General features: G+C 45.2%; 1 protein-coding gene across 1 annotated transcript in view; it reads left to right on the forward strand.

Moving 5' to 3' along the window:
• The window catches only part of ARHGAP22 (Rho GTPase activating protein 22), a 256126-nt gene that overhangs the window by 44278 nt on the left and 188582 nt on the right, over window positions 1–23266 (forward strand). The window contains exons 4-5 of the mRNA XM_030571381.1: window positions 14074–14089; window positions 16420–16481. Coding sequence (XP_030427241.1) covers window positions 14074–14089; window positions 16420–16481 — 78 coding nt within the window. The remainder of the gene's footprint in view (window positions 1–14073; window positions 14090–16419; window positions 16482–23266) is intronic.

The following is a 23266-nucleotide window of genomic DNA, read 5'->3' on the forward strand; positions in this document are numbered from 1 at the left end:
TCAAATGGGTTGAATTCAAGTTGAATGAAGAGACCTCTCTTCTAACTAATAGGTCCTGCTCTCTCAAACGGTCGCCCAAAGCTTTCTAAGGTAGTATGGTCTTTCACTCTGAATGGCTACCAACTGCCCTGCAAGAATCCTCTTCAGCTTTCCTCTAGTGAAAGGTGGATGGACATGACCTCCTTGGAAGACCTAACGCTTTGGCTGGATGGCATCAACAGACATCTGTCCTTCACAGACATCTTACCTTGTAACATGTCAGATATGGTGCAGGACAGAACATCAAACAAGTGCAGAACGCTTTTGGTGGCCTCTATGCTAGCTCTGAGAATTACCCAGCTAACTTTTTTTTTTAAATCTGGCTATGCTCATGGCTTATTCATGGATTCCAAGGCCAGAAGCGACCACTGTGATCATCTAGTCTGAACTGTATTGCACAGGCCGCAGAACGTGCCCCCCAAAAATTTCTTGAGCAGATCTTTTAGAAACGGATTCAGTCTTGATTTAAAAATTTGTCAGTGATGGAGAATCCACCATAATCCTTGGTAAATTGTTCCAGTGTTTAATTACCCTCATTATCAAACATGCATGCTTTATTTTCAGTCTGAATTTGTCTAGCTTCATATTCCAGCCATTGAATCATGTTAGACCTTTCTCTGCTAGGTTGACAAGCCCTTCATTAAATGTGTTCCCCATATACTTAACTTGATTACATTCTATCTCTCTTCATATTCTCTTTGTTAAGCTAAATAGACTGAGGTTTTCAAGTCTATCACTATGAAGTGGTTTTTTTAATCCTTTAATCATGCTCATGGCTCTTTGCTGACCTCCCTCCAATTTATCAACATCCTTCTTGAATTGTGGGCACCAGAACTGGACACAGTGTTCCAACATGGTTGCACCATGTCAAATAGAGAGATAAAACTACCTTTCTACTCCTACTTGAGATTCATTCCTCTGTTGATGCATCCCAGGATCATATTAGCCTTGCTAGCCACAGCATCACACTGGGAGCTCATCTTCAGCTGATTATCTACCGTGACCCCCAAATCTTTTTCTTCAATTGTAACTTGTGGCAGTGAGCTCCACAGCTGTATTGACAAAATTAACTGAAAGTTAATTGTAAAGCTGTTTCCTTTCAATATTGAATGCATTGCCTAGTCATTGGAAGGACCCCATGTCCTATGAAAAAGTAAGTCAAGTCAGAGTGCCTGATTGGATATTTCTTTACCATTTTACATCATAGGAACTGCATCTGCTGAATTTTATCACTGGAAGTGTGTGAATTCTCAGAGCCCTGTGGACAATTGTGGATTGGGACTTTAAAGGGGCATGGGTGGGAAATGATCCATGAAAACTTAGTTCTCTGTTTGCAGGTCAGCTGTGTTCTTGGGAGACCTTCCTTGTTGAAGGCCTCATGGTGCTAGGTCAATTTTTTTTAATCCCTAATTATCTCCAGCTCTTAGGTTACGCTTGCTGTTTTTTAAAAATCTGCGTTTCTGCTAATGTCAGTATTCAGCATGATCTGCAAATACTGGGGGGAGACAGGGGAAGCTTAGCTTAACAGAACTTTCCACCATCCCATTTGATCTTTCCTGCAGGTTATTTATCTGACCTCCCATGGAGGCTCAGGTGTTGATTGCTTATCTACCGAAGCCTACTAAGGTTTGTCAGAGGCTGCCATAATACTACAAGGGATAATGAACCTTGGACGATGCCATTTATAACTTAGTTTATGGATTCTGCATTGTTTGCTTAAAGGAAATCTTATGACTCCAGCTCTCCACAGAGAATTCTGTAAATATGCTCCTCTTAGAGGAATGACAGTATGAGAAACACAGGGCTCTGGTGTTAGCAGTAGAGAAGGAATATGTGTGTAGAGCAGAGGTCCAACAAAGGGACTCCTTGCTCACCACCTCACACCCACACTTTGAGAGCCATTATTGAGCCTGTGGGAAGCTATACGTGCTAGAACCAAGAGCCCAGAGTTAAATGTGAGGAGTCAGTTTCAGAAAGTTTGGTTCTTATACACACACACACACACACACACACGCATACGTTTGCATGCTCTTCCAAACTACCCCGCTGTCCTGAGTCTGGTAAACCTTGGCAGGAAAAACTCAGGAGAACTGTGCTCCTCAAGAGAATACCTCCTGCAACCAGCTCCGAGACCATTTTAAATGTGCCTAGGGGATTTGGATACCTAATTCACATTAATGTTAACAGAGATTCTGCATCCAAATCCCTTAAGTGGTGGGTCTTGAAAATCTCAGCCATAGGATTTCATCATTTCTGATGCATGTGAAGGAAAAAACCAGTGGGTGGCAGGGAAGAGTAATTAGCCCAACATTTAGTTTGATTCTAGATATGTGCAGTTTCAGGGGGAGAGCAGAGTAGTTCTTATAGTTTCTGGGCCATCTCTAACTGATGCACTAATAATTAGGTAAAGCATATGGTTTGAAACTGTTATGGGTTTGTCTGTGTACAGAAATGTTGACATTTTCTAAGAGTTTTGTCTACTGGAGACAACAGCCTTTGTATGTTCAGTTCAGAAACTGCAAGTCACAGAGCGCACACACACACACACACACACACCGCCGTGCTCTCTCATGGAGATTTAACTCTTGGTTGGTTGCCCTCTTGATCTACAGGAATTCATTCAGGCTGAAGCATCTCTTTGCTTCTTGTATATGGAAACATAAAACAACAGATTTTAGTAAATCCAGCCAGCTTTGGCAACAGATTTCCTGGACATGACAGAACACTCCCCGGAACTAGTCTTTCCCAGCATGCATTGTTTCCTTAGAAGACATGTGCTAGAGTAGTTGGGCACTGTATTGAGGCTGATCCAAGGGCCGTTGTAAGAATTATAGACAGGTCTTTCCAGAAGAATGGCAAAGTTTTGATTTTTAAATCGAACAAACAAACTCCCCAGTCTAAGTCACAGAGTTAACTTTTACAGGTACTGCCCTTCTTGAACATTGCTATTCAGGTAGCAGGTGCTTTCTTGTGTTAAAAGGGATTTTCACCTGAAAGGTTTCTTGATGATCCAGAGAAAGGGGTGAGTGGATGTGTATTTTAAAGAAGCTGTGCCTCTGGCAGCCAGTAGCACAACTCCATTTGATTCAAGGGGAGCAGGAGTAGGTGTCTAGCTAATTTGTTCTCTTTTTGTATTGAACATTTTATACTGAAAATGATTTAAGGATCTCGAGCACCCAAAATGTGCCAGGATTCTGGCTCTGTCTATTGTACATGGGCGGAGATGGCTTTCAGTTTGATTTTTCTTGTGTGTTTCCATTCTCTTCCTTGGAATTGTTTTTGGCTCTGATTATCCTTTGCTTCCTCATTTTGTATCTTACAGATGCTTTCAGTGTGTCTTCTAGCTTAAGTGAACCTCATTCACAGTGTGCTTATGGCTTTGTGGGTGTGGGGTGTTTTTTATTCTGATCCCTTGGATGTTTTTTTAACTGATTCTCATTCCTTTTTCAAAAACAAACAACTTTCAGGTTGGATTTTGATGGAGTTCTGTCTTCTCCCTAGATTCCATCCCCAGGTGTGTATGGTTTTTGGACAGATAACCTAGCTCTGCACTTTCCATCACAATTATTTATATTGCAGTATTGCCTGAAAGCCCATTTGGGGATCAAGCCCATTGTGGTAGGTGACTGTACGCACACGTAACAAAATGGTGCCTGCCCAAAAGGGTTTGCAATCTGAATGAGACACAACAGGTGGATATAGCAATGAGCAGACAGGAGCACAGAGGAAACAGTAGGGCCATTATAATGAGTATAATAAGCAATGATCAAAGCACATTGTCAAGTATTTGCAAAATGTTTATTGACTTGTGTAGGATGGAGTTCTAGATTCCTCTGGAGCTATCTCACTGAGATAATGGGGATTTGTAAACTGCTGGATGACACCTGGTAATAATCAGACATTTCAGCCCAGCCCCTAAGGAGCTGACACACTTCTCTGCCTGGCTCCTTGTGCTCTGAGACCTGAAGAGTGTTTGCATACTTCCATTTTCCAGCACCTGTGTTGGCAGGAGCATCTATACAAGGCAGTCCCACTGGCCCTAACAGACCGCACGGCACTTAGCAGCGGCGTGGCAGCAGTTTCAAAGTAGGCAAAATCATATATTATGTAGAGCATGGTGGAGATTTATCCTGCCACAAACCACTGTGGGGACAGCCAGCCGCTTCTGGGAATCTTCTCTTCTTGTCTCTGCATCCGCAAACAGCAGGGAACCCTCTAAAAATAACCAGAACGCATCCATGCAATTTACTGATTGATTAGATTGGACACTCTATCAATGGCATACTGCTCCTAGTGTTGAAGCTCTTGTAATCCACTGGGCAGCGTGTCTTACGGGTTGCCTGCTGGGCTTCATTAGCAGAGGATGTGAATTTTGTACACCCGAGTTAAAGAGCCTTGGGCTCTTTGAGCTGCTACCAGCTTAAACGATGTGATTGGCTCTGGAGATCCCTGGTTGCTGCTGTCTCAGGTTAAAATATGGCCACCCACAAATTTGTACTGTCATGCAAAACACTGCGCCCTTCCAAAAAAAAAAAGTTAGTGAGAAACATAGGACTCGACCCACTTTCCTTACTTCTTCCCAAAAGACACTCCAGCTGATTGCCTGAGATTCCCACAAATGGCTGTCCATCTTTCCTGGGTCAGAGCAGAACAGGAGGTGGTGACCAGATTTGTCTCTGTAACGGTGTCACTGCTTCCAAGCCACCGGAAGAAGTTTGGACTCTAGGAGTGAGTTGTTTCCTGGTTGGGAGAGAAATGAGTTAGTTACAGGTACAGGATATTTTCCCCTAGGCTGCATTGCTTTCACAATAAGTGTTCCTCTGAGCACAGAAATATATCAAACAGCCAAAGCAGCAGCAATGGAAGTCTCTGGCCTGTGTAATGCTGGAGATCAGACTAGATAATCCAGTGATCCCCTTCTGGCCTTAGAATCTACACATGAAAGCTTCACGCTCATACGGCTACAGAAAGTGGCTGTGTTCCAGGCCTTCACCCAGCAGTGTCTCTTGCAGTTTGACTCTATGAGCATGAGGAGTATTGCAAAAAAATCCTACCAGCACTAAGAGGAGGCTAACAAAGTAAAATGTCTGGCCACAGGAGACTTGTCTATATTGTGGCCCATGCTGGTACAGCTGAACCAGCAGTTGCACTAGTGGGAAATGTTTTGTAACATTCCCTGATGTAGATAGGGTTGCCAGGTGTCCAGTTTTCAACCAGAATGCCCTGGTCGAAAAGGGATCCTGGCAGCTCTGGTCGGCACTGCTGACTGGGACATTAAAAGTCCGGTTGGCGGTACAGCCTGGGTAAGGCTGTACATGGCTCCCAGAAGCATCTGGCATTTCCCTCTGCCTCCTAGGCCAAGGTGCGGCCATGGGTGCTCCGTGCACTTCTCCCTCCCGAGTGCCAGCTCCACAGCTCCCATTGGCTGGGAACTGTGGCAAATGAGAGCTGCAGGGGTACTCTGACCTTCCTCCTACACCCCAACCCCTGCTCCAGCCCATAGCTCCCTCCTGCATCCAAACTCCCTCCCAATCCTGCACCCTGCATCCTGTCTTTCACTCTGAACTCCATTCCCCCAATATGGAAGATAAGAAAGCTTTTACTGATTTGGCCTCTCTGACACAATCCAAATGGGGGTGTCATGGTATAATTCCCCACTCTGAACCTTAGCGTCCAAAAGATGGGGTACCAGCAATGAATTCCTCTAGCTCAATTACCAGCTTACTACTTGTAGTGCTGCCACCAACCAGGAATTCCAGTTCCTGGTGCACTCTGGTCCCCCCAAAACCTTGCCCCAGGGACTCCAAGACCCAGTCCCTCTGGATCTTAACACAAGGAAAGTAAACCCTTTCCCTCACCATTGCCTCTCCCAGGCTTCCCCCTCCCTGGGTCACCCTGGAAGATTACTGTGATTCAAACTCCATAAATCGTAAAACAGAGAGGAAAATTCACCTTCTCCTCTCCTTCTCTCTTCCCCTCCCAGATTCTCCCTGAGAGAGACAGTAATCCTAACACAGAGAGAAATTAGCCTCTCTCTCCCTCTTCCCTCCTTTCTCTCCACCAATTCCCTGGTGGATCCAGACCCCGTCCCCTGGGGTCTCACCAGAATAAAAAACAATCAGGTTCTTAAACAAGAAACTTTTAATTAAAGAGAGAAAAACAGTAAAAATTATCTTTGTAATTTAAAATGGAATAGGTACATGGTCTTTCAGCTATAGACCCTGGGAATACCCTCCCAGCTAAGTATTCAAGTACAAATTAAAATCCTTTCAGCAAAATATAAATTTGAACTCCTTCCAGCCAAATACACATTTGAACTTCTTCCAACCAAATACACATTTGCAAATAAAGAAAACAACCATAAGCCTAACTCGCTTTATCTAGTATTCACTAGTCTGAACTTATAAGAGCCTGTATTGGAGAGACTGGAGAGAAACCTGGTTGCACATCTGGTTCCCCTGAGCCCCCAGAATGAACAACAACCAAAAACTAACAGCACAAACAAAAACTTCCCTCCTTCCAGATTTGAAAGTATCCTGTCCCCTGATTGGTCCTCTGGTCAGGTGACAGCCAGGCTCACTGGACTTGTTAACCCTTTACAGGCAAAAGAGACATGAAGTACTCCTGTTATATTAACCCTTACTTATGTGTTTATGACAGGGGGCTTCTGTGATGTGTAGATTTGTCCTCAGAACTCATTTCATAGAGGCACACTAAACAGCTGTGAAACAGTGGTAACTCCAGCTAGTATTGACATAGGTTGGATTTGAACCCCTGACCCAGCAGGGTTCTATGGCTAACCGCCTACCCTCACAGAACGCTCAGGAAGGTACGTTTAGTTAGGATTTGGTGTGTTTTTGTTTCTGGACCTGCTGGAGTTTAGTCTGCTTTGGTATACAGAAGTTGGACCCTGTGATATTGAACTGATTTAAACAATTGTTAATTTAGCTCCTGAGCAAGGTTGCTAATGCAGCCAGATTGACTGGTGGAGAAGTCACATCAATCTGTTTAAATTCAGTAATGTTTCACTACCAGTGAGAGCTGCTGATGGAATCAATATGCCCTGCCTGCTTATACAGAGTCTTCATATCATTCCTACTTTCTATTAGTTTATTTACAGGGTGTTTTACGAAATGCCAGAAAGACTGACGGTAGCGAGCTAGACTCTATTATCCACAGAGAAGTCTCTTATCACCTGATGGGAGCAGTTGTGAGGAGGAGCAACTCCACCCAGTGCAGTCGGACAATATGCAGGTAGGGAAAACCATGCTGGAGGCTGCTGTGACAATCTATCCCTTCACCATGGCACCCATGACCTAAAAGTACTTTCCAGAGAGAGAGGCCGGAATGACAACTGCAGCTCTTGATCCAACCTCTACCTACATTCAAGGGTGTCCAAAATCTGAATTTAGATTTCAAGCTGTGTGTCTTGTACCTTTTATGGGCTGGGGGATGAACCTGAAGACTTGTCACCCTGATCCACTGCCGATCTCCCGCTGATATCAGTTGGAAGTTTGGGACAAAGATCAAGGGTAAAATATGGTCTGTCATTAATAGTGGCCCCTTCTAGTTATTCATTACCTCATAGTCCTGTTCAACATCACTCTGTTGCCATGTTTTTCACCACCCTGTATTTCTTTTCCTTTTCCACCCTCCCTTTCTCTGTCTTTCCTTCTCCTCCTTGTCTTGTTTCTCTCCACTGTTCTTCCCTCTGCAGTGGAGCTGGTTGAAAAATGGTCTTTTTGCCACAGAAAATGTTTAAGACCATGCGAGGAAACTCATTTTAATCAAAAAGTTTCACTGAAATGTTGGAATTTTCAGTGAAAAAATGAAAACAAAACATCTTGATTTGGAGATGTGGTTCAAGTGCCTCAAGGCCCCATTGTCCCCTATAGGATAGGCTCCCTGGTCAGACTGCATCTCCCATGATGCACCTAGTCTCTCTGGTTATGTGCATTATGGGAGATTTAACCTGGCTGTAAGCCCAACCCCATAGTTGAGAACGGGGAGGAGGAAAAACCACTCTACAAACTCCCATGATGTGCCACAGCAAACTATATCCACATTTTGTCTGAAATATTCCAGTTTTCGGCATTTGGTTGTCGATGAAAATCTAAATTTTCTGCAGAAAAGACACTTTTTATGAAAAAACATTGTATAGACACACTCAATTTCCCTCAAAAATCAATGCTGATGGAAATGTTTGACCCCACCTTGCTCTAGTTATCCAAGTCTTCCCTCTCCCCCATTCCCATTCTCTAAAATGATCAGCAGGTAACAGCTAATGCTGAAATGTCAGTGTCATATGGACTTGCCTGGAATGATCTGATTTGGCCGTATTGATTTCCAAACTGCCTGAAAAAGCCAGGCTGGGCAAAAGCGACCCTCATTGATTCCCCACCAAAATGTCTCTGTAGACAACCCTCTCACCTTCAGAGTACGTTCAGCAGGCATGGGGTTGCGGACGCCTTTTCCAGTTTAATGCCCCCTTTACCCATTCCGGTTCCACGGTGATCTGTCCATTTTCTATGGCCTCGTCCTCCAGCCAGATCACTGCTCTTTGTTTATCCTGGAAGGGGAATGCACTAAGGTCCCAAAATAGGAAACTCTAATGATCTTTACTCTGAAACTTTTAAGCATGTGCTGAAGTCCCATTGAAATCAGTGGGGAGTTAAGCATTGTTAAATGCTTTGCTGAGTCGGAGAGGGGCTGGAAAGCAATTCTGAAACACCCATTGGCTAATACTTCCTTTCCCTTGCTCTTTGCTTCCCTCTGTAATTTCCTTATCCTTTTCCCCATACATTGCCAGCAGCTTTGGAAGTCCATGTGCCTTATGGCAGGCAAGAATTGATGTAATGTGAGAGTCATAGATATTATGTTAGAACGAACAAAAATAAAATAGAACGTCAGGCCAAAATCTGAGATTACCTGGACCAGAACACACCTGAGCTTTGGGAAATGTGGAATCTCGGTCCAAACTTTGAGGCTTGTGCCCATCTCTAAACTAAATATAACTAGATGATGAACTCCTACGGGTCTATATTATATTGTATTTGCCCACTCAATGGCTGATGAGCACGTGGCCTTTCAACTGTGTGAAAAAGTTTGTAGAGTCAGTTCTATGCTTTCTTGATAATTTTCCCCCCTTAAAGGCCCTTTCCTGCACACTCATCTCTGCAATAGAGAGTTGAATTGTGTTTTCCCAGCATGTTTGCATTAATGACATTTTAGTGCTCATTGACATATTCCTGATCTGCGTCCTGCTGACAAATGCGAGTTCAAGAGGAAGAAGCCAGTTGTTGTAGCTGTGGCATTTAGTCTCATTAATGATGTGGAGTGCTGGATCCGACAGTCCCCTGGCTAATGGAAGCTCAGCTAGTTAAATTGCCAGCTGTGCTTATGCAGTTTAGGTGAAGATCTTGGCAGCAAGTATATTCATTATCTTAATTTCATCCAAATAATTTCCTCCTGGGCTAAACCTGGCATACTGTAAATAATGTGCAAATCCTAGAAGAGAATGGGTTCTCTGTCTAGGACAGCCCAAAATACTGGGCCAAATTCAGTAGACCTGTCTGGAAATTATTTCATTTACATGTGAAAAATTTCAAGTTTTTGATGATAAACCAAAAGCTCAGACAAATTTGAGTTTAAACAAAAAATCTTTGGGTTTTCAACAAAACCACAAATCTTCATCAAAAACCATTTTTTCCCTTTTTTCATGGAAAAACCTTTTGTGTAAGATATTTTTGGCTAGCTTAAAATCCAATCCTGGGTAAGCAGGTGAAACTCAACTGAAACCAAGGGAGTTGTTGTAACCCCATCTGTATTTATCTTGTTTTATCTAACTAGCTCCCTTGATGGCAAGTCAAAACAAGAGGCCAAAAGAAAGAATGGGCCATGGAAACGAACTGTCTTCTCACCTTTAATCATGGTCCCTCTAGCTCAGCAAGGAGGCTTTTTGACAGGGCAGCACTGGGAAGATTGGCCTCTTTCCACTAGATTTGGATAAATAGAGGACGTCAGTCTTCAGGACCATCAGCCTGATATCATGTTCCACATTGGTGTGAGACTTCCTCATCAACCCCCTCCAGTCCAGGCGAAGGAAGCTTCACAGGGAGGCTCTCTGTGACTAGGGGTCTTGCCTCATTTATTGGCTATATTGATTATTTTAAATCCCTAATTAGCAAACTGATTGGACCTTTGAGGTTTGATAGTTCTAGCACCAGTAAAATTAGAATTACTGACTGGGAACCCCAACATGCATAATGGCATCACTCACCCTTAAAGAAATGCTGAGTTTTCAATATTTTAACACAAAGGTTTTGCAAAAACACAAAAGTTCCAATTCAAACAAGAATATAGCAGTAGTGCAATATTTATTTGACATCCTTTGTCATATCATACTCACCTAGAGATAGAAGACAGGTGGTGGCTTACAGGGGTTCTCTCCTGTCTCTGTCATGCCATGTGAGTCTAGTGGACAAGGTCTTGTTTTCCTAGATTGTGATTGGGCCTATTACCGGGTCTGAAGACAAGCGTGTTCTGCATCCTTTGCCCATAACAAACGTTCTCACCCTTCTAATGTTGGGCTGTTCTTGTCCTACAGCTTGGTATAGTAATTATCCCAGACTTATTAGCATATTATGTTGGTTACTGTTGCAATCTTGCAATTATGCCACCTGCTGATGTTCCTATCCCCAAAATACCCCAAAACTAGTATCAACTGACTTCTTGCAGTTATCATATCAGCGTTTTATGCAAGATCTCTCAACAAACTGCATATTGCAGAATGAGCAAAATATCTTATGCATCTTGTGACTTGGTGTAAATTTCCCAGCAGTGACTATATGCTACGGCTTATAGTCCTTTACTGCTTACGGTAATAACTTAAGGTTCAGGCCTATAGGTTCCTTGCATTCCTGTCTAGATGTGACATCTCAGCTGAAGCTAACTTAAAAAACCTGCAAGCACCAGGGACCTATTTTCGTTCCTAGTTGTCTGCTTTAAGGCAGATTTCCTCTGGGTAGAGTCATCAGACACCTTTGTGAAGCAATGGGGTGTTGCCTGGGGTTCTCTGCTCAGCTATCCCCATTAGGTTCCCAGGTTTTAAACCCTCACTACGGCTCCTGTTTTCTTCTTGTCCATGCGGTCAGTGATTCCTATCTGTGGCCCCCCCACTTGCTGCGGGGGCCAGGAGGGCCTTTAGTTTTCTGGTGAGCTCTGCCACCTTTCCAGTGTTTCAGATGGGCTACTCCCATGTACTCCAAAGTCTTCATCAGCTGCCTCCTGACAGCTGTTCTGCCACAGGAGCCATGGGTGGGCCATCCAGCAGTAGTAGATGGTCCAAGTCCCTCCCGTAGCTTGGCCAGCTCTCTTAGCACTCCGATTTCAAGCACTGTGTGCCAGCTGTTGACTTTATGACTCAACTCCATCCTTCTTTTCTCTTTCAAATGCAAATTTTTTCAGAGCCACATCAAATTTACCATAAAGAATTGAACAATTTTTTTTAAAAAACAGGCATACTCATCTGTTGTAATTATATTAAGTACGGGAGGGAAATTCTTTGATCAGAGAAATTAAATTGAGGAAATTGACATGAATGCATTAAGACTGCACAGTTAAATAACAAAAAGGCAGGCGTTGCAAAAGTGAAAGTCCCAGCAGAACCCTTACCAGGCTGGGTAATATTATTTCGCTTCCTCTTCTTCTGGTACAGTATTCCTCTTACTCTCTGCAAACAAACAGCAATAGTGTGTTTCATTAAATATACAACACAGATGAGGCAGTGTTGCCTAGTGGATAGATGACTGGAACTCAGAAGACTTGGGTTCTTTGCTCTGCCACTGGCCTTCTGGGTGACGTTGGGCGAGTCACTTTGTCTCAGTTTCCCCATTTGTAAAATGGGGATAATGATACTCTGCTGTAAAGTACTTTGAGATGTATGAATGAAAAGTGCTACATAAGAGCTAGGTATTATGTGCAGTGTAACAAGGTAATTTTGCTGTGAGACTAACTTCTGCATTTCCCAACTTTTTGTGATTGTTAACCTTAATGAGGCAGCAACATAGGGTTGGGTGGGTTTTTTAGAATTTGTTATTGTCTCTTCCTTAGTTTGAGGAGTCTCATAAACTCTGGAGTGGGTTATTAGTTCACTGGACTGTAGCCTTATAAACTCTAGAGTGAATTGTAACATGTAATTCATTGGAATGGAGTATCAAACTCTGGAGTGGGTCTTTCCTGAGTGACCTGAGTGTCACCATTATCAATTGACATTAATCCCCCTCATTAAGGGAGCTGAATAAAGCTCTCTCCAGAGTCCATGGATGCCACTACAAGAGTTGGCCAGACAACTCCACTCTGATAAGGGGGCTGCCTCCCCCACCACTTTGTTAGGAGTGGACCCGACTCTCCATTCCTACCAGGTTTTAGTGAGATGCCTGGTTTTGCCCCCCTCAGAGGGGTGGCTCTAGGCATTTGCCACCCCTAAGCAGGCCGTGCCATGTGGGAGGTTCATCCGAAGCCATGGGACCAGTGGACCCTCCGCAGGGCAAGCTGCCGAGGCAGTCCTGCCCTTGACCGACATCACAGCGCTGGCACAGGCAGGGTTGTAATACAAACCCCTTCTTGGCCAACACGACCCAGTGTGTCTACCAGAGGGACCAAGAGAACTGGGGAAAATGCAATAGACATAAAACAAGTCAAATTGAGTGAACGAAGGCCTGTCCACCCATAGATTTGCTGCTAACATCCTTGTGTCTTGTGCTAATTCCACATATGGGATAAAACAAAAGAAATTCATACTGGTGGTAAAACGCTTTAAAAGATGTGGACCTACACCAGACTTGTGGAAGAAGCTGTGTGTACATGCCTTAGAGATGTGACGAGACAGCCCCACTAGCATGTTACTTTTCAGCCCATACCTGTAAAAGAAGGCAAAAGCATAACAGGCCCATGCTGCTGTGTAGACGGGGAAACTGAGGCCACCACCTCATGGCATTGGTGGCTAAAATGCCAAGACACCTCCACTTTAACAGCTATTGCTGCCTGCATTCTGTTAGCAATACAATACCCCCAACCTGTTTTCCCAGCATCCGGGGGACCAGGAACCCCAAACAGGCTAGAACCCCTAGGAATGACATCACATGGTTCAAGGTACTGGAAAGGAGTGTGACCAAAAGACGAACAGGAATTTTACAGGTACTGCCTCCACCATGGACAGTGTCCAATCTCTGGCAGTAACTTCAGGGGGAGGTGTGACAGTGTACCCCAATAACGCTTTATGGGGTGGGGGTGCTTATAAATGTATGTATAATATAATGGAATAGAGTTTTGCTACATATGCCCATGTACATAAATCTATGTAAAGGTTATTTTCATCCTAGCTGCATGCAGGCACCATTGTGTGTTCAAAGTATGAACATTGACTATATAATTGTTTGATTTTATGCCAATGAAATGAGAGATTTGGTAGATAAATGAGTGCGGAGGAAAAGGCATTACAAGGCTTTGAAGGGATGTGTGATCTGGTTACTCAGGAACCTTCTTTAGCCCGCTGAAGACAAAATGGAGGGGGTCTCCCAGGGGTTTAAATAGACTCAGTCTGTGGGTGGAGACCCCCTCCTCACCCTGTGTAGAATCCAGTCACAAAATGGAGATTTGGAATCACATGGCAAGTCACATGCCCATGCATGAACTGGGAATTGCCGGCAGCAGTCATTACCCACATGCTACCTTGAATGTCCTCAGGTAGACTTGCTTATGTGGATTGGAGTCTTCCAAGCTCTTTTGTCTGTTAAATGCTTATTGACTGAGCACATTCCTTTCCCAAGAAGTGATCAAATTGTTCCAAGTAAGGCTACTTAAAATCAAGCAATTATACAGCCCAATGTTCATAACTTTGAACACACAAACGGTGCCCGCACACAGCTAGGATGAACATTAACCTTTACATAGCTATGTTACATGGCATATGTAGCAAAACTCTATTCCAGTTATATCATACATACATTTATAAAGCACCCCTACCCCATAAAGCCTTATGGGGTACGCTGTCACAAGCCCCCTCAGAGGGGCAGCTGTAGGCATTTTGCCGCCCCAAGCAGGCATGCCTGCGGGAGTTTTCTCTGAAAGCTGCGGGACCAGCCTGCCTACCGCCTTGCGGCGCCTGCAGAGTGCCCCCGCGGCTTGCCACCCCAAGCATGCGCTTGGTGTGCTGGGGCCTGGAGCCGCCCCTGCCCCCTCTATAGCGACAGGCTGATCCATCCATTCAGAGCAGCAGGTAATTTTAAATGACATGGGCTGTATCAAAGTGAGTCCCAATTCATTGCATCATGAGGCTTGATGAATTCGAGCTTATTTTACCCAGCCGACAATATTTTCCATCTCAAGAATTGCTGCTTCGGTATTTATGTCGGTAATTTCAACATTATACACTCGAAGAAAAGAGTAAAAGCTAATTCATTTACATTTAATACCAGCTGGCTCCTTGGTTTATTACAGTAATTTCTCCAAAGAAAGCAACTGTACAAAAGACATTATTCCAAAAAGGCAAAGCTAGAGAAAAAATTATGCAATAACATAAATGAAAAAATTAATTTACTGTCTTCCCAGCTACCCAAGAAAGAATGCAAAGGTCACATGGCAGGTTTTATTCCTTTAATCAAAATTCTGGTTTCTCTCATCCCCATCAAATACCAGAATTGTGTTACTTGAATAACACAAACTTGGAAGCAGATGGAGAATCTAATTGGATTGATTTTGATTACCAGCATTGTATATTATACATGCTCCATTGTCTCTCGGTTGTCTATTGTTAAAATGTTGAAAGCCGATAACTGTGTGCATGAATATAAATGATGACTGCAGGTGGGCTCATTGGGGACAGGACATCCATGTGGCCCATCTGCCCCTCACTCCCTTTCTTGTCTGCCAGCCCCTCTGGCCACCCATTCCCCTCTTCACTTCATATAGATTCCTAAGAACCTGAACTGGGAACTTTTTAGCCAGCTCCCTCTGGTGTCCCATAGCAGGACTTCAAAGGGAAGTGCTGCTTCCTCTCCCGGCCCATAATAAGGGGAGAGACTTTCCTCTTCAGGGTAATGGGAGGCCAAGCTGTGCACCACAGGGAGATGGTGGATGGCTGTGTGTCACGGAGTGTGGGGGAGTCCGGCCCTGCACCCTTCTTCCTGGGACCCACAGTGACTCTCAGCCAGCCAGTAAAACAGAAGGTTTATTGGACAACAGGAACACAGGTTACAGCAGAGCTTGCAGGCACAGTCAGGACCCCTCCATCGAGTCCTTCTGCGCTTTCAGGGTGCTTGGATCCTAGCTAGGATACCCTGAATTCCACCCACACAGCCCCAAACCCAAACTCAAACTGCTTCCCTCCTGCCACTCCCTTCCTTTGTTCCCCTTCCCGGGCAAGGTTTGACCTTTCCCCTCCCTTACCTAGCTCAGGTTTACAGGCCCTGGCATCGTCCATCCCCTAAAAGTCCTCCCCTGCTCTCCCACTCCCCACACAGACAGTCCCTATTGCATCACACTGTGACATCACTCTAAGGGCCTTTCTGGCAAATCCAAATATAGCATTGGACCATCAGTGCCCCCAGCTGCAGACAGCCATAAACTCTGGGGGCATTTGGACATGGAAGCAAATGGAGTAGCTCAGCCCTTTCTCGAGATACAGCCTGGGATTTTTGAAAACTAGAGAGAGGAGTTTGGACCAGGATTCAATTCCTCAAACATCCAAGGGAGTTTGGATCAGCTGATCTGCTTCAAATGCCTTCCTCTGGAGCGTGGGAGCAGTGAGAGCTATTGGGTGTGCAGCACCTCTGAAAATCAAGCCACTTATTGGACCTAAATATGAATGTTGGGTGCGTACACCTTAGCCACCTGCGCATGAGAAGTTTGGCTTTCAGACTGCAATCAGAGTGAGAGAAATTAAGAACAGATGTTTCAGACTAGACTAATAAGAGATGGCATCAGCAGACAGGGAGGCTGTTCCCAACGGCAGAGGTAGTGCTGATGTCAGAAATAGAGGTCCTTGGAGTGGCAAGTGTCTCCTTCTCTGATTGTAGAGCACTGAACATGCTGGGGCTCAGTAAGAAATATCAGTTGAGGGAAGAGGTGAGAAGACTCTCTTGCATTAAGCAGTTGGTCAGACTGGTGGGAAAGGACAGAGGAGGCAAGTGTTAGACAGGCAGACCCAGAGAAAGAGGGAGAAACAAGAAAGAAAAGGGTGGGGTGGAAAAGAGAGGGGGTCTAAATCTGCAAAAGCATGTTCTGTGTTTCATCCCTTCCCTGCTTTCCTTAAGGCCTTTCTCTCTTCACTGGTATTTCTGTGTCCATTACAGGGTTTCATTCCACTGCAAAGGCAATCAGTGTAGGCGAGCTGACCCCTCAGCCTGAGGAACCAGGGAAACACCTCTTTGAAATTGCCCCAGGTAGGCCAGCATTTCCTTTTCCTTCATACCTGACGTGGTCCTGCTCACAACCACCATTTAACACAGTAAATGGCCAGCCAGGCACATTTCTGTTCTGAGAGGTGTGATGCTATGTGCACAGTATCCACCCATCTGGCTCTGTTGTAGAGCAGGTAAGACCTAGTCTTATCTATCATGTAATCACTTACCATAGAATTGATTTGATAGCTCTAGGTATATTTAGGGACACTTCTGCTCTGTCCACAGATTTACCAGGCTGTGGAAGGAAGATCTTGGCTTTTCAAAGTTTGCACTGATCCCTGAAAATAAATAATTTACCAACATTTTTATCTGATTCCAGTACACAGTATTTTTTAACTTGTAGGTGAATTTGGAAGAAGGACCCATAAGTAGTTCATAGTCATTTAGACTGGGATGTTCAAAGGGACGATTTGAAAATCATAGACTTAAGACTCTGGGTTAAGGGTTATTGTCAGTCATTCTGTTATCCAGGTTGAGGTCCTGTAAAGTCCTCTCACAGGTGTCTCCAGGGGCAGTATGTGACTGACATTTGTCCCCTGTGCCCTGTATGCTACCTGCAGCTGAAATCCAGTGCATTTTTGTATCTTCTAGAAGAGAGAATCTTCCCTTTTACAGATTTATTTTGTCTCACATCTATTATATGGCCTCTATCCCAAAAGGCTTTCCAGAGCTCAGCAATGCAGTTACAGAGATGATGCAAGGAGAGGAGAGAGCAATTTAGAGACACAGGCAAAGGAGAGCAAGGATGCCTTCTGCTGTAATTTGAAATTCATTTGAGAACTTTCAGGGATGCTGTTGCTGATGGCAGGAGCTGCAGAGGAGCAAGCTCTTGCACCAATAGCAGTGAAACTGAGGTCACTGCAAGAGGAGAGAGAAGGGAGATAGATGAGCCCTTAAGGTTGGCTGGAGCTAGTACGTGGAAGGATTTATGAATGAGCTCCTGAAAGGAATGATATCTGAGGTTGTTGGTGCACTCTCTAGCAGTGGTTCACGTGTGCTGGTGGGTTGCTTGCTTTGCCATTCACATTGTCCATCTCCCCAGCATGGATTAGCTGTCTCCTTCCTTGGTGTTCTGTTCCCACGGTGCTGCTGGTGCTATCGTATCTCAACAAACTCCAGCCTAATACAATTACATCTAAATGGACTGTCTCTCTGAAGGCAGAGTACATTTGTCCAAGCAGTTGTGCATTAGCACTGGAGGCAGATGTGCTTTTAATAGTGTGTCGGGGGTCTTGCTCCTGCTATCTAACCCAACAAGGACTTCCACGGCCCATGTTCTATCTAAACTCCTCTTGTCACGGTATCAGGCAGAGTATGGGAGACAGATGATGCTGAAAAGCTTTCAGTTACTGTGGCAGCCAGGCCATCGGAATACGCCACTGTGACAGCATTCTAGTTGACTCTCAATGGAAGTTTCCTGAAGAGTAGGACACTTTCTGCTCCCTCACCACTGTCTGTCATAAATACTCATGTGAGTGACACATCAGGCAGCCTGTACTGCACTGCGCTGGCTGTATTCCCATACCCCAAATGTGGGTGGGAGCTGGTTGTTATTTGCATGGGAGCTGGGAGACCTCTAGGAAGTGAGATAGCGATTAGTATCTGGCATTCCTTCCTCTAAGCCAGTTCCCCAGCGTCGTGCTATCATAGACTCAGAGAACATAGGGCTGGAAAGACCCTCACCAGGTCATCTAACCCTGCCCTGCTGCACCAAGGCAGAACCAAGTAAACCTAGAGCAGGGTCTCCCTGACAGGGTTGTCTAATCTGTTCTTAACCTCCAGTGATTGGAATTTCACAACCTCCCTTGGAAGCCTATTGCAATGCTACCTTTCCTCATAGTTAGAAAGTTTTTTTTCTAATATCTACCCTAATTCTCCCTCATTGCAGATTATGCTTATTACTTCTTGTCCTATCTTCAGTGGGCATGGAGAACTATGATCACTGTCCTCTTACAACAGCCCTTAGCATATTTGAAGACTGTTCTCAGGTCCCCTTCAGTCGTCTTTTCTCAAGGCTAAACATGCCCAGTCTTTTTAACTTTTCTTCTCAGAACAGATTTTTCTAAATCTTTATCCTTGTACTACCTGAGACGTGCCTTTCACATGAGCCATAAAAGCAAAGCTTCGTTATTAAAGATCTAATCGCATCTTTATCAGAGTAACAATCGGTATTAACCCTGTTGTCTTGGCTGGAATTTCAGCTTTTGGGCAGTTCTCCATTTGTCCTGCAAATTCAACTGGAGTAAGAGGTTATTTTTTCACTTCCTGCCTTGAACTGTAGATGGTGTTACTGTGCCCTATTAAAGAGCTGTCACGCTTTAGTCTAAAAGTGGCTGCATTTCATGTGGCAATCCGTGTGGCTAGCTTGCAAAGTCATTTGGGATCTTTTGGGAGAAAGACTGCTGTTGGGCGGGAAGCTTGTTACCCTGTGCACAGGCAAGAGTGGCCTTGTGTTTAAGGCACTAGGCTGGGACCTGCTGTTACTAAAGACATGTTGGGTGGATCGCTTAACTTTTCTGTACCTCCGCTCAGCTTGTGGAAATTTGTATAAAGCTTCCCTACCTAGTGGGGTGCTGTGAGACTATGGCCATTAATATTTGTGAGCTGCTCAGACAGCACGGTGATGAGGCTATTGAAAAGTTGATATTTAGCTAATGCACATCCGCAGAATGTCACTTGGCACTTACATCGGTTGGTGGATGTGGCCTGGAGCTGTCCATATTGTACTTCCACCACACCTGCCCCAGGCTATGTTTGGCCGAGATGTCATTGTTTTGTGTGTGCTATTTGAAATGGCTTTGGTTGTGGGCAGTTATCTGCCGACCATGCACTGCTCTTAATGAATGCTGTATAGGAGAGGAAGGATGGATGATCGTATGGCTAAGGTCTAGGTGTTAGTGTCAGGGCACCTGGGTTCAGTTCCCCAGCTCTGTTAAGCTGTGGACTGAGGGAACTTCACCCTGTGACTCAGTTTCCCTATTGTAAGCTGGGGGTTATACACTTGCAAGGATAACAATACTCACTCTTCATAGTGGAGTTTGGAATCTTGGGATAACAAAGGCAATCTGTGTGTGTTAATGGTTGTATTGTGCATGTGACTGGAGGGAGAATTTTCAAAGAAAAGAAATCCAAGAGCAAAGTATGTTATCATTAATGATAATATTGCTGTCACCAGGCATCTGCAGAAACCCAGTGTCTGGTACAGCGGAGGGGTGGAAGCTTTGTCTTATCGACCCACAGGGAAACGCTGAGGCTTCATAAAGTCTTGCTGGCACAGGCCACCTGCAAGAACTGTGTGATTAATAGCCAGGGCTGCGGTCGCCTGATTCCCAGAACTGCTGCTTGGCCTTTATCGCTTTTCTATGCCACAGGCTGCTGTAGCGGTGTCCTTAAAACACAGGGCTGGTAGTAACAGCATGTCTCATTTTGTAACAGAGCCTGTATTGATTTTCTGCTGAGTAACAAGAGCTAATATGGGCACTTAGTATTATCATGTTTCATCGAGTCCCTCTCCAAGCTGTATAATGTGGCTGGGAGGAGGATTAACTAGGGACATGAGAGAGACTGTGAAGCTACTCTCCAGCCAAAGGAGAGTTAGAGAGCTGGGAGTGTGGCTTCGTGACCCACTCCCTGACAGGCAGAAGTCTGGCGGCATGAGGAGTCCCTAACTAGAGCCTGATTAAGTTACTTGCAGTGGTGGAGTCATTCCTGTGCTAGGTTCAGTCAATCCACAAGCCAGGAACTGGTCTGGTGACTGGAGGGCAGGCGTATAAGCCTCATAGGATCCATAGTCTGCCCTGGGACTCTCCCCTGTCTGATAGTGGTGACAGACTCCACCAGCCTCAGCCTGCTCCAGCCCAGCTCCCAGTCCTATGCTTGCCTTGTTTAGACTCTGCTCTTGACTCTTGATTCTGGATCTGACCGCTAGCTCCATTTACCTGGGCTGACTGCCACCACACTGACTACTAGGCCCAACTGCCACTGCTCCAACCACTGGTGCACATAACAAATTCATGTGGTGAGGGTGGGCCTGAGGGGTTCGGAGTGTGGGAGGGGGCTGAGGACTGGGGCAGAGGGTTGGGAGGTGAGGGCTCCAGCTGGGGATGTGGACTCTGGGGTGAGGGGTTTGGGTGAAGGCTGCCCTGGGGCTACAGTAGGGAGAGAGGACTCACCCCAGCTTCTCTTCCCACAGCAGCACTTGGGTTGGGAGGGAAATGCGCCTCTCCCTGCCTCGGCAGGTCTGGGGTTGGGGCTGTGGGATAGGGGCTGTGGCCCCTCCCCCGGCCATGGCAGGTCTGGTCTGGGCTGAGTTGGACCAGGGAGGGGCGCCCTCTCCCCGGCCCTGGCTGTCCCATCCAGGAAGAGTTCCCTGAGCACCTGTGCAGCACTTAATAGGTTACTGCATGGCCATACAGCTTACAGGGAACTTAGGACTGAACCCAGGATCTCTGGATCTAAAAGAGTAAACTACTACTGCTGGAGGTGAAGGACCAGCTCTGTAGTATGGACGCAGTAACAGACTTAAACCATGGAGGCAGTAGCTGCCTTAATCTAGGCAGTGGTGGGAGATTAAAGCCACAGTGTTAGCCTGGGTTACAAGAGCACAGAAGGATGGTAAAATGCTGTAAGCAATGCTGAGAGCATCTAATAGAGGACGGTCAGCAACCTTACTGGTGTGCTGAGTCTTCATTTATTCACTCTAATTTAGGTTTTGGATGCCAGTAATACATTTTAACATTTTTAGAATGTCTCTTCTATAAGTCTATAATATATAACTAAACTATTGTTGTATGTAAAGTAAATAAGTTTTTAAAATGTTTAAAAAGCTTCACTTAAAATTAAATTAAAATGCAGAGTCCCCCCCAGACCGGTGACCAGGACCCAGGCAGTGTGAGTGCCACTGAAAATCAGCTCGTATGCTGCCTTTGGCAATGCATGCCATAGGTTGTCTGCCCCTGTAATAGAGTAATACACTTAGAAAATGTAAGCCTGGTCTCTCCAGAGATCAGGGGCAGCTTAGCTAGAATAACGACTGCTCCCAGCCTCTGATCTGGCAGGAATGATACTTTAAATGCCCTGTGGCAAGCTGGCTCTAAGCTCAGCTGCCAGGCCTCCTGGTTCTGCAGCAGTCTGACACAGGCTGGAAGTTCCTCTGCAGAATCAGGCACGGTCAGCACTACAAATGGAATCTGAATGATAGTGTCTCCCCAGTGTCCCTTACGATATTGATTTCCCTGGTAAGTTCAACTGATTTTAAGCTGTCCCCAAATGTTCCATTTTCAGTGGGGCAGAGATCCTCTGTGTGGCAATGCTTACCTTAGAATTTATCATAGGGTGGAGGGTAAGGAACTGCTGGGACAAGAGGCATTAAGAATGGGGCTGAGGAAGCAGCTGAGGTGCTTGGCTGTGGGGAAGTGAGGCAGAAGTACCTCAGGCCTCTGAACAGCCCCTGATGGTAACCAACCGCTATGCTGCCTCCCATCCCAATATCCCCCGCTGCATCCAACCATGATGAATCAATACACTGGCCAGGCCTTCTGTTATGTGATAGTTAATAACATTGCTATTTACATTGAAACTCAATGGCAACAGAGTTAACAGCCCTTTGAGGTGAATGGAGCAGTTCATACCTGTCCTTTACAGCTGTTGTTTCAGGCTGCACTGCAGACCTCAGACAGACATCAGTGCATCAGTTATACTTGCCACATGTTTGGAAGGTTATCTTCAAAACCACAAGGACTTTGGCAACCCCTTTAAAAAGAAAATGTAACCATGGAATTACTGTGATTTGCTCAAATTAAATTCCATGTTTTGTGGCATGACTTTCACTGCAGATATATAAGATTATTCTTATTAGAAGCCATTACTCAAGTGAGTAGCTCTACTGAAGTCACTTTATTTGAGGGCCAGGTTCTGGCCAAATCTTGTGCAGTGAGCAGGGTGGAACTTGATTTGGGTCCTATCCAGACCTTGCACAGAGCCACAAGAGACCCTGTTCCTGCATGCACTGTATGCCCACAAACGGAAGGAACAGGGTGTACAGGCCAGGCAGAGCAGCAAGGATGCTGCGCCCTCTCTATGCATGGTGTTGCAAATGCTGCCCAGGAGGGCTTCCATCTGTGTCTGCCACATTGCCTCCAGGAGTTCAGCGTGCAGTGCAGCAGCATGGACAGACTTTTGTGCCTTCAGTGAGTGAGGGCTGGTGCGTATAACTAAGGCGATCAGGCCATAGGTTGGAAGAACATTCGCTCTTCTTTTGTCACGGCATGATGAACATTACCAACAAACCTGAAATCACAGAGCATGCGTGGCCCAGCAGAACAAGACACACGAAGTCATCTCATCCTTTCTTCCCCCAGTCCCTGCTTCATCAGGCTTTAATTAAAATAATTAGAGGGAAAATTATTTCATGCCTCCATTCAAAATATTCAATGTTCTAATTACAGCAGGAAATCAGAATTGCGGCCTGCAGTTCAATTAACTCCAGAAGCCCAGTGTTGACAACTGTCTCTGCTTTTCTGGGCATGAGTTTGTGTGACACTGGGCTTTTTTTATGGTTCCAAACAGGAAGCAGTAAAACTAGGGGATGCATAATCAGCCTTACTCTAAATTGTCAGTTTGATCTCTCACACACTCATACAAGGTCTCTATGTATGTCACTGGCCACACTGGCTTCAATGGAGATATCCCAATAAGGATTACTTCTGAGCACTGGTGTTTGCAGGATCAGTCCCGCAATGCCCTCCCTGTGGTTGGCAGGTCAG

The sequence above is a fragment of the Gopherus evgoodei genome, chromosome 7, assembly GCF_007399415.2.
Source record: "Gopherus evgoodei ecotype Sinaloan lineage chromosome 7, rGopEvg1_v1.p, whole genome shotgun sequence".
Taxonomy (NCBI): Eukaryota; Metazoa; Chordata; order Testudines; family Testudinidae; genus Gopherus; species Gopherus evgoodei.